The sequence below is a fragment of the Colletotrichum aenigma genome (genome assembly GCF_013390185.1).
Source record: "Colletotrichum aenigma strain Cg56 chromosome Unknown KSG_Cg56_contig01, whole genome shotgun sequence".
NCBI lineage: Eukaryota > Fungi > Ascomycota > Sordariomycetes > Glomerellales > Glomerellaceae > Colletotrichum > Colletotrichum aenigma.
Genome location: NW_023500907.1, coordinates 5,975,754 through 5,991,084, shown reverse-complemented (window position 1 = coordinate 5,991,084; position 15,331 = coordinate 5,975,754). Strand labels below are relative to the sequence as shown.

Genomic DNA, 15,331 nt, shown 5'->3' with positions numbered 1-15,331 from the left:
CAGATTCGAGATTTGCGAGTGTCTAAAGTCAAGTTTCTTAACTGCATCTTTCAGTCGTCATCACCTTTTTTGTATAACGTGAGAGTTGTTTCAAAGCCGTCCAATCGCGACACAAGACCGCGCCGCAACTCCAACTGTCTTTTCCTCACCAACGACAAACCGCTCAACAGCAACATCAAAACCACGACCACCACACACACAAAATGACAGTCTCTCACCCCCAACCACCACTCTCCTTCCGCCCCGCCACCCCCGCCGACATCCCGCTCCTCCTCCCGCTCATCCGCTCCGCCTACCGCGGGCTCTCCTCGCGCAAGGGCTGGACGACGGAGGCGGACCTCGTCGCGGACCAGCGCATCGACGAGGCGGGGCTGCTGGGCAAGATCGCCCACCCGGACGGGGTGGTGCTGCTGGTCACGGACGGGGACGCGGGCGCGCCGCTCTCGTGCTGCGAGGTGCTCCGCAAACCGGACGGGAAGACGGCGTATTTTGGGCTGTTTGCGGTTGATCCGGAGAGGCAGGCCGGCGGGGTCGGACGGAGGGTGTTGGGGTATGCGGAGGAGTTTGCGCGGCGGGAGTGGGGGGTGGGGAGGATTGAGATGTGGGTTATTTGGGTTAGGGAGGAGCTGATTTCGTGGTATGAGAGGAGGGGGTACAGGAGGACGGGGGAGAGGAGGGAGTTTCCGTATAAGGAGCTGGTGGGGGGCGAGGCGTTGAGGGATGATTTGTATTTTGTGGTGTTGGAGAAGGAGTTGTGATGGCTTTCCGGGGATTGATGTGTGTGATTGAATAGGTGTTGTGGAATATGTACACGGAATAGAAATAGACACCCCGAAGAGCTCAAGCGGGAAGAACTTGGATGACAACACTGTCCCCCGAGAGGGCAACCTGCCAACCTCCTCTCGCCTGGGTGACGCCCGACCCGGTAACCTTCCAGCTTCCACCACCCTCGACCCAGACAACCGCATTCGCCGCCTTGGGGACGCCATCCAGCTGGGCCAACGTGACCTCCACCGTCTTCGACGCCGCAACATACTTGACCTCCCTCACAATCCCCGCATCCACGCTAACCAACACCCCCAACGGGCCGATAAACACCTTGCGCCTGACCGCATCCTTCGTCACGACGCTCACACTGCTGCCCGACGACGTCAGCGTACCGCCGAACGCGACGAGGCCGAGCTCGGCGTCCTGGACGACGTAGGTGCCGGAGCCGAGGGCGAGGCCGAGGAAGCCCGGGCCGTAGTCGCCGCTGATGCCGTCCCACTTGAGGGTGTCGGGCCAGGAGTGGAAGGAGGCGGCGGCGAAGCCGTCGGCGTTGATGTTGGAGAGCGGGCCGGTGGTGCCGGCGTAGCCGGTGCGCAGGAGGTAGGTGTCGGTGGGGGACGAGCGGAAGGCGGAGAGGAGGGGGAGGGCGTTGAGGGCGGAGCCGTAGTGGTGGATTTGGCGCTCGATGCGCCGGAGTTTGCCGCCGTAGCTGGGGGTGTTAGCTGTGAGGTTGGGATGGGTGTGGGGAGTGGATGGGTGTCCACGGGTTTGGGTATGGGTTGGAGTTAGATATGGGTATCCTTGGGTATGGGTATGGGTACCGGTTGGGTAGTAGGTATCTATGGGTATGGATTCTATGGAAATGGATACCCATGGGTACGGATTGGTTTGGATTTGGGTATCCATATGAACAACCATATGGGTAATGGGTAGTGGGAAGTGATGGATATCCATGAGTATGGGTGTGGTTATGGGTATGATTTGACTAGGTAAGTAGGTATGTGGAGGGACTTCCCAGTCTAACCAGTATTCGTAAGGCGTTTTACAGTAAGGGAACATCAGTTAACCCACTTGGTCTAAGGTAGTGCTCTGCCTAGTAAGATAAATTGGGTGCAAGATGGTTTGGGTATAGCTATGGTTATGGATATCCGCGAATATGGGTATCCATGGGTAATGGGTAATGGGTAATGGGTATCCGTGAATATGGTTCGGATTGAACGCAGGTATCCATTCGGGTATCCATGTATGTAGGCATGTGAATGATTCCGGTAACGTTGCGAGAGTGGGTAGGATATAGATATCGTTCTGGGTATCCGCGGGTATGATCTGGATAAGGGGTAGTGGATAATTATCATGGATAGGTCCCCATGGGCTTGGGTAGGATCTGGGTTATGGGCATGGCTCTGGATATCCATGGATAATGGGTAGTCGTTTTGGATATCCATGGGTTTGTGAGTTGGATATCGATGGATACCCATGGATGCGGGTAATGGGTATTGGGTATCCATGTGTGATGGGTGCAAAGATAGGATTGAAGAATGACCCTCGGAGCATGCACGGAGGGGGCAAGTCGTAGTATAAATAGCAAGACTCACATGTTGTCCCAGTATCGACGGGCGTTTCCATTCCAGCCCCAGTGAGGAAGGGTCTGCATGAAACCCAGCACGCTGTTGACCGACTTTGTGGCGGTGTTGGTGAAACCAAAGTACCTGTAAGACTCAAGTCAGCATATTCAACGATCACCATTGAGAAAGCCAAAACTCACTTGGCCCAGTAGTAAACCCCCTCCTGACCAGTCGAATCCCAAGCCATCTCGCTTCCAAACGGCACCTCCTCTGTATCCCACTGCGCCGCCCTCGACCGCATGCTCGTCGACAGAGTATTCGCTTTCGTGGTTTGCCCCTCGCGGATCAAATCCGTCAAAATCTCTCCAAACACCGTCTCCCCCATTAGCCCGACACGGTTGTACCCAACATCGTTCCTCATACCCCTGATGACCGTGCTGTACGCCTGGTTCAGATACCAATCCCACGTGTGGCTCTTCACCAGCGCCGGGTACGCCCGCGCGACACGGTACAGCGACCAATATGCGCCCGCGACGTGAACATAGTTATACGCGCGATCAGTCGAGTACGCAGCCGCCTTGTTCCACGACGTCCATGACGTCCAGTCGATGCTTGTGCTGTACCTGTAGTTCGGCACAGCCGCGGGCTCGTAGAAGAAAATGCTCTTGCGGACGCCAAAGTCGGTCGTCTGGATCGTCTTCCAGAGCACGTTGTCGACGAACTGCTCGAGCTTGGTCACCTCGTCTGCGGCGGGCTGGATGGCCTGCTTCATGAAGGCAGAGAGGTACGAGCCCGCGCCGGCTTCGTCGCTGAGGCCGGCGACCCAGGCGCGCGAGTCTTGGGTCACGATGGACTTTGTCTCGTAGTCGTACGTCATGACGGAGGAGGAGCGGCCGAAGGGGTCGGATGTGTCGTTGAACCATTGCGAGGTCGTGAGGAAGCGGCCGAGGCTTGCGACGGCTTCGGTGGAGGGCTTGGTGACGTAGTAATGGACGGTTTGGATCTTGTTGTCGGCGTAGGTGATGGTCAGGCGGACGCGGCCCCAAGCGGAGGCGGAGGGGGTGACGGTGTATTTGCCAGATGAGACAAGGGTCACGGTGAGTGCGCCGGCGGGCTCTGAGACCAGGGACTTGACGGCGGACTGAGATTGCAGGAAGAGTTGAGCTGGTTCGCCGCGGGGGACGATGTAGCCAGGCACGCCCACGGCGGTGGGAGTGTTGGTGCCCCGAACCGCGGCGTCGAGTCCGCGCACGCCAGACTTTGCGACGGAGAAGCGGACGCCGAACTGGAGAGACTGGCCGGGTTGAAGAGTCTTTGAAGAGGGTGTGTTCCAGGGTGTTTGTGCGCGCCATTCGTTCTCAGCCCAGGCTTTGGTGAGGGTTTGCCACTCGTAGAAGCCTTCAAAGGTCTGGCTGCCGTAGGCCGTGTCGGAGTAGTACGTCTCGGGGAGGTTGCGGTACGCTTCCAGTGGCGTGTCTCCAAGCGGAGTCACGACAAGGGCAGCGCCAGTCCCGCGGATCGGGGCAACGCGAATTTGACCGGCGTGCATGCCGATGTAGGGATCTGAGAGGGAGCACAGGCGTTGCATATCTGTGGCGAGGCGGTTTGTGAAGATGGAGTTGAACTCGGCCGGGAAACCCAGGCTGCCGATCTCGACGGCGGAGGAGCCCGAGTTTTGGATTGTGAAGCGCAGGCCAAGGTCGCCGGAGACGTCGAGCCATTCGCGGGTGATGTTCAAAGGTCCGGTCGGCAGAGTGGGGCCGAGACGGGAGGAGGCGAGGACGCCGGACCCCACGGTGAGGGCCGTGACCGTTTGCCGGGCTGATGCCGAGTTGCCGTCGGTCCATGCTGTGGCACCGGACTGGCGGTAGCGGAAGGTGATGTCGCCCCAGTGGTATTGGCCGTTGCGAGCACGCTTGGAGAGGTAGTCGAAGGGGAGGAAATCAAAGGTGTCGCCCGCGGGTTTCAGGGATGCGAGAACTTGGGCGTTGCGGACGAGCTGGAGGTTGAAGTTTGCGGTTGTGAGGGCGATGTAACCATTGCTTAGCCCCAAGTTGTCCTGGCAGAAGACGGTCGCCACCAGGCTGGCGAGCACAAAGGTGAACTTCATGGCGGAGATCATGAGGAGCTGGACTGCTCTGCCTTGTCTGAACCGCTACTCTGGCTACAAACGCCAACGGACCATCATGATTATATAGACATTCTGTATTGGATTCTGATCACACTATTGATGGCACCATACCATTCAACTCTGAGGGACATTCTAGAAAGGCGATAGACTATGACTGATCTACGTTCCTGCAGTTGGGCGATGCTACATTGAACCCGGTGTCGTTCCCGATGAATCCCACGCCTCGGTGGAACAGATTCCATCGCTTCTTTGGTCCATTGAGGAAACATCAAGCAAAGCGATGGTGGATCTTCGCTTCAAGACTCGCATTGCTTGTTTTTTGGTTCGGGCCAGGCAACCGAATGCAACCATGGATCGGGCGGATGATCCGAGTTCTGTGCATCGCGACCACTATCTTCCCGGTCAACGAGGGCCAACTACGCGATGCCCTCAAGCGAACCGTTAACTTACCATCCCACCAAGCCTGGTGCCCTGCTCTCATGCACGGAATGGGCAGCAAACGCGGGGTACACCTGCCCATCCCCCGTGCGATGCAACCCTTCGGTGTCGGTCTCTGCGCAACGTGATTGGGTCGCAAGTAGAAAGAGTCGCAATGATACGCCCCGGTCCTCCCACCGGGGAAATCAAAATCCACGGATGGCTCGTCGTAGTCTTGGAGGGGCAACCTCGTATTGAGCAAAACGCATTTATAGTACTTAAGAGTAGGGCGGAGTTGAAGAATGTTCAAAGGGGATGAGAACGGGCAGCAAAAGGTCGCTGACATATGGCTGAGTTGAGCCGGGTTGCTCCGTTTAGTTGCTTTGGGCAGGTCGTTTAACGCAACCGAGTCTCATGGCTACCCCAGTTTAAGTGGCTAGACGCCGTCACACTTAGTGATGATTTGCCCCCTGTTGGCTGATCTGGTGCAATTGTCAATTTATTCGTATCACGAGCGAAATTCAGGGATGAGGAAAAGTGGATGCCCCTCCTAAGGTTAATCCAGTTAAGTCTCTTTAAAACCTGACACTCAGCCCTTTGGAAGAATTCCCCGAGCTTAGTGCCAACTCGAGTTCCAAGTCAACTCAGTGAGCTTGTTCGTTCTTTCAACCGTCCTTCTTTTGTGTGTGTATCCATTCAGTCGTTCTTTTTTTCTCCGATCATTTCTCAAAATGCTCTCCAACCTGTTGCGGGCTTGCCTCGCTACTTCGCTGCTGGCTCAGCCCCTGCATGCAGGCGTCATCCCTGTCCGCCGACAGGCGACCTCCAAGACTTTCACGTCCACCGGCAACCCCATCCTGGCCGATGGCTCCATCTACTCCGCCGACCCGGCGCCGCTCATCGTCAATGACACCCTCTACATCCTCTCCGGCCGGGACGCCGCGGGCCCGACTGAGAACGGCTTCGTCATGAACGAGTGGCAGATCTTCGAGGCCAAGAACCCGGACCCGGCCGGCGGAGACTGGACTCTGCACCAGGACGTCGCCCAGCCCGAGGCCATCTTCTCCTGGGCCAGCGCCGGCACTGCGTACGCCAGCCAGATCGTCCAGGGTGCCGACGGCAAGTTCTACATGTATGCGCCTGTGACCCAGGCGAGCTCCAGTGCCAAGGATCCCTTCGCCATCGGCGTGGCCGTCTCCGACAGCCCCCTCGGCCCCTTCAAGGACGCTCACCCCTCCGGCCCCATCATCTCCCAGACCGTCCCGTCCCCCGGCAACGACATCCAGAACATCGACCCCACCGTCATGGTCGACACCGACGGTAAGGTCTACATCTACTTCGGCACCTTCGGCTACCTCAAGGGCTACGAGCTCGACAAGGACATGATCACTATCAAGGGTGATGTTGTCGACGTGAATTCTCTCACCGGCTTCTTCGAGGCCCCCTGGCTCATGAAGCGCGACGACACCTACTACATGCTCTACGCCGCCAACAACGCCGGCGCCGACTCCCCCTGCACCCCGACCAGCTACCACGCTTGCCTGGCCTATGGTACCGCCTCTAGCCCCCTCGGCCCCTGGACCTTCCAGGGTGTCTTCCTCGATATCGTCTCCTCCACTACCTCCCACCCGGGCGCCTACAAGCTGAGCAACGGCGACTGGGGTCTGGTCTACCACACCCGCGATGCCGAGGGCGGCACGCACTTCCGCCGCTCTATTGCCATCGACAAGCTCACCTGGGACGACTCCGCCAAGCCCCCCGCCATCAACAAGGTCGTTCAGACCAAGCGCGCCGCCGCCGCCAAGGAGCCCACCCGCAATGTCGCCCCCAAGGCCGTCGCCGCCTCCGAGGGCGAGACCCCCATCCAGTACTGGATCAAGGCCATCAACGACGAGCGCGTCGAGGAGGCGCCCCTCCCGCCCGACTACTGGTCCTCCTACAACGCCGAGCAGTCCCCCAAGGAGAGTACCCTGACCCTCACCTGGAACGCGACCCAGGAGCTCAACGGTGCGGCCATCGCCTTCTTCGCGGACCAGGCTGCCGGATCCACCGTCGGCGTTGCGCCGCCTGCCTCGTGGAAGCTCGAGTACAAGGACGGTACCGCGTGGAAGGCCGTCGACGCGACTTCGTACCCCACGGATGTCACTGACACGCCTGACGAGGTCAAGTTTACAAAGGTTTCTACGACTGCACTGAGAGCTGTCCTGACTGCGTCTGGCAGCAGCACGTATGCCGGTGTCGCTGTCAAGGAGTTCTTCGCCTACGCTCCCACGGCCGCGTAAAGAGGTCTTTGGTGATGCTGTCAAACTAGACTTGTACAATTACTGATTATCTCGTCACGCTGCGAGATGGTTCTGCTGTTTATATTGAACTCATGTACATAGACATGTCTCAAGCGATCCATGCGCCTGCATGCTTTTATTCTCCAACCTGCGTTTATTCGTAGAGACTTCTACAGTGTATTATTTGCCCATTGCTGTTTACAACCTTCAGACTAAACCCGGGCACTCGTTGGCCGTTGATGAAAAAAGCGCCGCAATGTTGACTTGAACTGATGGCAATGTGGTTAGGTATTCAAGTGAGAAACAAACGAATACTTTAGAGCTAAGAGAGAACGCATGTTTCGAATCGTCAATGCATCAAATCGGAGACAAAGAGAATTCTCATATGGCAGAGACTCAGTCGCGGTTGTCAATCGCACGACGTCTGGTTGAAGAACCCGGAAGCTGCTAACACAGTACTTATTGACAAATATACTCAAGGGTAAGACCACCGTAGATTTGCGAGCAATAACATAGAAATCACCTCCGTTCACAACTAATCGATTCTATGTACATCCAGTCGTACAACAAAAGTGGATGCAAGTGCAACCCAGGAGGTCGACTGACAAGTTGCGATGGAGGCGTGCCACCACTTTACAGGGCAATCATACTCGAAGTCGACGCGTCGCGCTGATAAGGGTGGGTGCAATCATCTACGCGCTGCTTCCCTATCCCCTAGCTAAACGTCCCCTATCTTGCAACCTTTTCATCACGAAACTCAAGCTGAGCCCGTTCATTTTCTCCCATTCATCTTCATTCATACCATAATCAGTTGACTCTAGGCGATTTCTAATTCTACCGTTATCAAGATGAGCGAGCCACCGTCATCAACACCACCCGCAGCACCATGTAATCACCCCGAAATCCACGCCGACCACGCGCCGGGCACAAGTCACGCATGCGCCCTTACTGAAGAGGAGCGCTGGAACGACAGGCCAATGAGATTCAAGGTCGCCTCTGATGACATTCTGGACTTGCGCGACGGTATCTTGACAGACCTAAGTGATGCCCGAGAGGAAGTCTACCGCGCCGAGCTTGAGATGGAGGCCGCTCGTAAGGTCCTTGAACTGGCGCAATACCGACAGCAGCGCGCGCAGAGGAAGGTCAAACAGCTCAAGGAGCGGTATGAGATTGCAGAACGGATGGTGTGGCCAGCGAACGACGAGTACTGGGGTGCTGCGGAGGTGATGCACGACTCCAAACAAAACGCCGCGATGTTAGAGAAGGGACCGCGTCCGATCATCGACTGGGAGAAGGAGAGCATCTACGAGTTTGGCGACAGAGCACGCAACGTGTCTGCCGACGTCGGGGAGAGGGCACTTCCGAGCCTTATTGCGGCCGGTCCAAATCGGAGTCAGAAGAGGGTGAAGAGGCATCACCCCTATCCGAGCAAGAAGGATTTTCCCCATTGGGTTGAGCCGCCTGTGGAGTCGAACGGGGAAAGTGAATCTCAGGACCCAGTGGAAGTCAAAGTTTCTAAGCTGAATGACGACACCGTCATTGGCGTCGGGCACAAAACCTACCTTGTCAGACAGGACCCGGAAGAGATATGGGCGAGGTTCATGGCAACATCAAATCGCGATGATCGCCGGGCATTCAACGAAGCTCACAAGAACGACTTATTGAATATGTTTGGATATGGGCCTAGACAGGCAGTCACGCCTTCCGAGTTGATTGACACGAAGTGGGGGATAATGCAGGTCATGTCGAGGGAGGAAGCAGAGCGGAATGGCTGGTTGCCAGCGGAGGGCTCGGCTTAGGAGTCGTCGGTTCGGAGATGTTTCATGAGAATGAATCCCGATAATCTGAACTAAGTCAGTTTATTCTCCTCGGAACGTGGAGGTGATACGAACGACCGTCGAGTCAAAGACACCATTATTCAGACACAAAAGTGATTCTGAATTGGGCGTCCAACTGCAATATCATGGGCATACCATTAAATCGGGGAGTACAAAGATCTACCATCTTTCTCGATCGCTGTCTCAATTTATCGGTGTAGCATGCCAGCACTGCAGAGAGCTGGGTTGTATTCCAGCCACCGACACGCGTTTGCAATGTCCTCCCTACATTTAAGGAGGCACGACATTCCACATCACGCCCGCCCCTTTAGAGAATCCAGCTTCGATGCCCAGTCAAGACTGTGCCACCTCAAAAGTGCTGCACATCTCGTCTTCGCGTTTGGAAAGTCATTGCTCTTTCTCAACCTCAACTAGGGTACGCGCCTTCACATTGGATCTCACTGACCCCTTACAAGATATCATCTTCCAAGATGGACGCTGTAACAATCGCCTCGTATGTCACAAATGTCAACAACCATAGCCTACAGAACACCAAGTACCACTCCGCCCTCGAGGACCTCCATCGCGCGGAAGAGGAGAAATGGACTGCCCAGATGAACTCAGAGAGGAAGCACTCGATTTCCATGGCGCACAATGCCCAGCTGGCAGATTTGAGAGCCGAGCGAGACGCAGCTGAAGTGGCTCTCAAACAGATTATTGTCTGCCTGCAGGCAGGCGAGGAACGTCTGGAGAGGGCCCAGCGTCGAGTGAAAAGGGCCTGGCTAGACAAGCCCGAAATCGATGAGGAAGCCAACAAAGCCCATATTGACCTTTCACGTTCAAGGGTCCGTCTATCTAATGCCGCGTCGATATTTCAACGCGAGGCGGAACAGCATCGTGTGATACCAGTTGGAGATTGGGACGCGTGCGTTTGTGAGGACTACCGGACGCCGCCACCAGAATTCGCATGCACTTCGAGCCAGGCTGAGCAGGTGGAGGCCATGTCAGTGTCGTGCTCACTATCCGAGATGCCCCATCTCGTCGTTGAAGGGACTACTGGAACTCCTTCGTTAGTCAGTGAGCCGTCATCTCAGCCGTTGACTCAGCCGTCAGTCGTTGCCATCAGGCCTTTGCGGTCCAGCAGGACGAGAAGTATCGCAACTAGGCACCAGCCCTACTTCCGATCGGCGGGCAATATCCTGAAGTGGCAGATGCAACAGCCGGAAGGGAATGGGGGCGAACCAGACTTAGAGAAACTTGAAACAGTGTGCGTGAGAGAGCGCTTGGTCAAGAGTTCAGAGGTTGAGTACTTGGGGGAGACGGTGCCGCAAGATTGCGAGAAGGAGTGTGCGGAGGCCAAGGAACTGCTGAGGAAGGATAAAGGAGGTAACAAAGGTGCAAATGAAGGAAATGTCTATTGAAGGATGGGAAATTTGAGACTTCGAGTCAGTTTCAACTCATCAGAATTACCTAGAAGTGAGCTGTGGCTTGTAAGTTTGTGAAACCTGGCGACATCAAGTTTATCAATTTTGATAGGAGGAGTGATTTCATACGAGTCTATAAGAAACTTGTCGCGACGAATGATAGTCTATCGTTCATGATGCCAAATTTGCTGCTCTGAAATGCTTTGCAGACAATACCGTCTTGGTAGCGTGTGCTGGTTAACAAGAATTCATCTATGAATGTCACTCCGAGCTATTCAACGAACGAGTTCACCGGAACCGGGACACTATGTTTAAGTAAACATTAACTGAAAACCCATTTATGTCTCTCTTTGAGATAAAACATTCATCGTGAGCACCGAGGATTTGGTGGTTCAAGATCAATGGCGGCCTACACATGCTTGAGGTAGGCGGGTACATCCTGGCGCCCCCTGAACGCGCTGAACGACCTGCGCCCGGCAGTGAACGCGACGCGTCCACTGCTCCCACCTCGCAATTCACCGACTCAACTTCCTCCACGACGTCCATACCCCATAACCTCACGCGATTGGGTTTAATGTGAGCCAAATAAGCCGGAATTCCAAATCAATGCTAAGAAATTAGATGGATGATATGCGAACAATGACCAGAGTCGCGTGCGATGCCTGCGGCAAACTCGCGGGAACCGCACACTGAGTCGTCGACGAGTTCCTCTGCGACCTCGCTGAAGAGGTTGATGTCGCCGTTGCAGAGAAGGACGAAATGCAGCGACGCCTCGATGAGATGAAGCCCAAACACTTCGAAGAGATGGCAAAATTTTATTCGATAAAAGACACACGCGACAGGAACGAGATCCACTTGGGCGTCTATCTGGACTTCGACGAGGCCAAGACGCTAGGGGGAAAGTTGTACAAGCAATGCCAAAGGGTAAGGAAGCGCAAAGAGAAGTCCGACATGCTTTTCAGCAAAGCAGAGAAACGCTTCATCCCCTTTCGCACAAAGTACGAAGCTGCTATGGAGTCTTTGGCCAAGGCGAATCGACGTTTGATCAGCGCCAATACGGAATACATTTTCACCGAAACTCTGAAGACCCGCAAGGAGAAGGAGCGTCTTGCACAGCTGGCTTGCAATAGCACCAACAGAACGATCAAGATCGAAGCATCTGATGCCTCGTTACTTGATATCCCCGAGGTGAAAATTGAGGCTTTCACCGAGGAAGCTAATGGTCACACGATTCCTCGACACGATCTAGAAACAGCTGCAAAGGAACTCTTTCCGGATGTCGGTTTGATTGATCACCATCAGTCCGGCGAGAAGACTTCACATTGGCCAACGACGCCTTCCAGTGCAGTGAGAAGTGGCGTGCAACGGTCCGGCCGGAGATCGGCACACCGAAATGAACCCTATGTGTTATTATCGAGAACTTGCAACATATAGAAAGCCTGATAGTTGATACAAAGAAGTGGGAAGACTGGCGAAGATGCTCAGGTTTTCCTCAATATCCTTCCCGCGGACGATCGAAACCTTTGATGCCTTTATCGCGTGCTTCCACGGGTTGAATGGATCCAGTCCAGCAACTGAAACTGAGGTAGGTAAGTCCTCACCATGAATCACCATGAATCAGATACCCTTCAACAATTCCAATATCCTCATGTTCGACAAACAACTTCCTGACCACTGAGACGGTCTTTGGGCTCGAGGCGTTATATAAATTTGGCTCTAACTCGTAGAAGTCAGCTTTAGGAGGCCAAACCAATGCCTGAAGGACGCAACACAGCAAAGGGCAAGCCGGAAGTTCAAGGATTGCGACCATCATGACCCCCCCATGAAGTGAACTTCGCATTTTTCTCCTGCTTGGAACAACTAACCACATCACAAAGGCTCAACCGCCATCATTGCTGAACGTCTTGCCAATGCGGGGAAACGACAAGGGTCTCTTCTTTTCTTGCTTGGCGTCGGCTATTTGTTTACCTACCTATCGCGTCTTTCTTATCTGCACAGACACAAACCTATCAATTGCAGCTCTTATCTCCATTTTTGCCGCACGCTGCCTTATCAACCGATCCTCATCTCTCTTTAGCTTCTTGGCAACATCTAGACCCATGATCCGGACGGAAACCTGAACGCTTTTTTCTTCACCGACAAACAAGAACATCGCTACTCTGTCGATAATGTTTGCATGGGGTGTGATGCGGTCTTATCGGGTATGGAGTAGCCCACATTGTTGCTCGAGTGGTTATGCATGACACATTTTGGACTGAAGCAACCCGTTTCCTGGCCATGACGAACATCCGGACAGGCGATATCGGTAAACTTTCCTTGGCATTGGAACCAAGCCGGATTACGCTCTGATTGAGCCATTTTCCGAAAACCACTCTACGCGGACGATACACCCCTCTCTATAAGGGAGCCTCTGTCACGTTCATAATGTCTTGAAGTCTTTGTGCACCCCATCGCCTGTAGGAGTCAACCATGCGATCCTCGATTCACTTGGTTCCCCTCCTGGGAGGTTTGCGTTCTTTGGCAGAGGCAAAGCCGCTGGATCAGCCTTCTGTGACGTTCCTGTCCCCTTCGGAGGTCAGCCCAGGAAGTGCTCATAACGTCGTTATTGAGTATGGCGGCAGTGCAGATGGCGAACTCACGATCACCTACGACTCATGCGACGGTGCTGCCGTCATCTCGGACGCGAAGCAGCGTCTCGGCACAACTCATGTTGGTGACCATCCCCTAGCTGCGCGCCACATGGACCATGAGGACAGGCGGCCAACAAAGTTCGTCTGGTTGACACCCACCAACACGAATGGCGGGTGTCTTCGTGCCTTCCTCAATGGTGAACTCGTGGGGCAATCCGAGGACCTCCCAGTCGCCAAGCGGATGACTCGGCGAAGTGCCAAAAGGTCGTTCGCAGACGTGGGAGGAGACGACAGCATGTGGTTCAACGGCGTGGCCTATCTGGAGCAGAAGCAACCTGATGAGGCATTTGTCACCGCGGCAAAGAACAAGTCATTCGGTATTCTCGGTGCCGGTATGTCTGGACTGATGTCGTCTGTAAGTCTAAGTTGCCGGCTCCATTGATCTTTGGGTGCATGGACTGACCTGTTTGGATCATAGCTACTCCTGGACTCTGTTGGTATTCACAACTGGAAGATCTTGGAGTCATCTGAGCGTCTCGGCGGCCGCTTCAGGACTGTCTATCTCAATGGTACCGCCCCCGAGGAAGGTCAGTATCACGAGCTTGGGCCCATGCGTTTCCCGGTCGAGATCACAGACTCCGAGACCAATGAGACCTTCCCATTCAATGATCAACGCATCGTTTTCCAGCTGGCCGACGTACTCAACGAGCTCAACGCTGGCAATGAGTCGGTGCAAGTCAAGTTTTGGGATTGGATCCAGAGCTCTCCCAACACCCCTGTCGATTCTCCGTTTCGACGCCCTGATGGGACGTTCCCCGGAAAGACCGAGGTGGCAACCGACCCGGCCTACGCAAACCCTACCGTCTATAGTAATGCCACTGCTGCTGCCGAGGCCATTGCTGCTCTGGACAAGTTCAAGGGTCTCGACGCCGAACGAATTCGCATGTACGCCACCAACATTTTCGCAGCTTATAAGCAAGCTAAGGAAGACGGCATGTTCGATTATTCGGAAGTCTCCTATCTGCGGGACGTCATCAAAACAGACCTCAACACCACTGATGAGGTTTCACCATCCCACATCTACTGGCCCATGTGGGAATACGAAACCGTTTACTTTCTCGCCACCAAGTGGCTTACTGTCAAGGGCGGGCTCAGTAGACTGCCAGCCGCTTTTGAGCCTCTCATGAAGGGCAGGATCCAGTACGGCGCGAAGGTGAACGGTCTACACTACAACGAAAACAAGACTGTATCTGTCACCTGGAAGCCCACTGGAGCCGAGCCTTTCGAGACCCCTGAAGAAGTCGAGACCTTCGACTACGTTATGAACAGTGTCCCACTTAACCTGTTAAAGTTCTGGGATCTGCCCCCCTACTCAAGCCTTCTGAAGCGCGCTGTTGATCGAACCCTGTTCGGTAATGCTGTCAAGGTTGCTGTTCAGTTCAAGACTCGGTTCTGGGAACATCTCGAGAAGCCCATTTTTGGCGGCTGCACCCGTCTCACGAAGCCACAACTAGGCCAGGTGTGCTACCCCTCCTGGGATTTAAACGCGACTGGGCCAGGCACTTTGCTGGCTTCTTACCTTTCCGACTACGAGGCTACAGTCGCTTGCTCCATGTCTGAACAGGAGCACCTTGCCTACATCAAACGAGCTCTCATCCAAGTCCACGGCGATGTCGTAGAAGAGAATTGGACGGGCATTTCCGCTCGACACTGCTGGGAACAGGATGAGCACCATGCAGGAGCTTTCACGATGCAAATCTTCTCGCAGCAAGATCTTTACCTTCCCGCTTTCTACCAAACTCAATTCAATACTGTGTTTATCGGCGAGGCGGCTACTTTCACACATACCTGGACTTTCAGTGCCCTCGAGAGTGCTCTCAGGGGAACCGTTCAATTGCTTCTAGATATGGGTCTAGTGGACGAAGCCAAGCAAATCACTAATACCTGGATGGCGCGATTTATTGAAGTTTAGACGAGAGTAAGGATATTGAAAGGTGAAAGGAGTTTTCTCTTTTATCACATTGAGTAGAGGGAATATGAAATTAGAGAGTCAATGAGTAGCCTGGTGACCTATAGGCCTCTTTTACACCAGACTTTAAGACTGACGCCATAATGAGTTCCTGCTTAGCAAAAGCACCAAAAAAGGGTTGGATGATTTGAGATTATTATTCGCGTCAAAGGTGAATTATGAATACACAACCCCCCTCGGAGGTCATTGAAAAGTCAAGACCACCGCCCCGTTGTAGGAAACCCCATCCTCTCCGGTTGACGGCTTGACAACTGCTCCCACTCTTGAT

At 54.5% G+C, this 15,331-nt stretch overlaps 5 protein-coding genes across 5 annotated transcripts; 4 read left to right on the top strand and 1 right to left on the bottom strand.

Annotated features, from left to right (window-relative positions):
• Positions 1 to 203: 203 nt before the first annotated feature.
• On the top strand, positions 204 to 758 carry CGCA056_v001580 (uncharacterized protein; the record flags this gene model as incomplete). Its single annotated transcript, XM_037316840.1, has 1 exon — positions 204 to 758. The coding sequence occupies one exon, from the start codon at positions 204 to 206 to the stop codon at positions 756 to 758; it is 555 nt and encodes a 184-aa protein (XP_037184587.1).
• An 82-nt stretch (positions 759 to 840) lies between these two features.
• CGCA056_v001579 (uncharacterized protein) lies at positions 841 to 4,443 on the bottom strand (the record flags this gene model as incomplete). The annotated part of the gene is made up of 3 exons (XM_037316839.1): positions 841 to 1,477; positions 2,364 to 2,477; positions 2,534 to 4,443. 3 exons carry the CDS (start codon positions 4,441 to 4,443, stop codon positions 841 to 843), a joined length of 2,661 nt encoding a protein of 886 aa, XP_037185729.1.
• Positions 4,444 to 5,612: 1,169 nt separating this feature from the next.
• On the top strand, positions 5,613 to 7,163 carry xsa-1 (Xylosidase/arabinosidase; the record flags this gene model as incomplete). The annotated part of the gene is made up of 1 exon (XM_037316838.1): positions 5,613 to 7,163. The coding sequence occupies one exon, from the start codon at positions 5,613 to 5,615 to the stop codon at positions 7,161 to 7,163; it is 1,551 nt and encodes a 516-aa protein (XP_037185728.1).
• An 848-nt stretch (positions 7,164 to 8,011) lies between these two features.
• CGCA056_v001577 (uncharacterized protein) lies at positions 8,012 to 8,962 on the top strand (the record flags this gene model as incomplete). Its single annotated transcript, XM_037316837.1, has 1 exon — positions 8,012 to 8,962. The coding sequence occupies one exon, from the start codon at positions 8,012 to 8,014 to the stop codon at positions 8,960 to 8,962; it is 951 nt and encodes a 316-aa protein (XP_037185723.1).
• Positions 8,963 to 12,873: 3,911 nt separating this feature from the next.
• Positions 12,874 to 15,006, top strand: lox-0 (L-amino-acid oxidase; the record flags this gene model as incomplete). Its single annotated transcript, XM_037316836.1, has 2 exons — positions 12,874 to 13,449; positions 13,513 to 15,006. The coding sequence occupies 2 exons, from the start codon at positions 12,874 to 12,876 to the stop codon at positions 15,004 to 15,006; spliced, it is 2,070 nt and encodes a 689-aa protein (XP_037185722.1).
• Between the last annotated feature and the right edge of the window lie 325 nt (positions 15,007 to 15,331).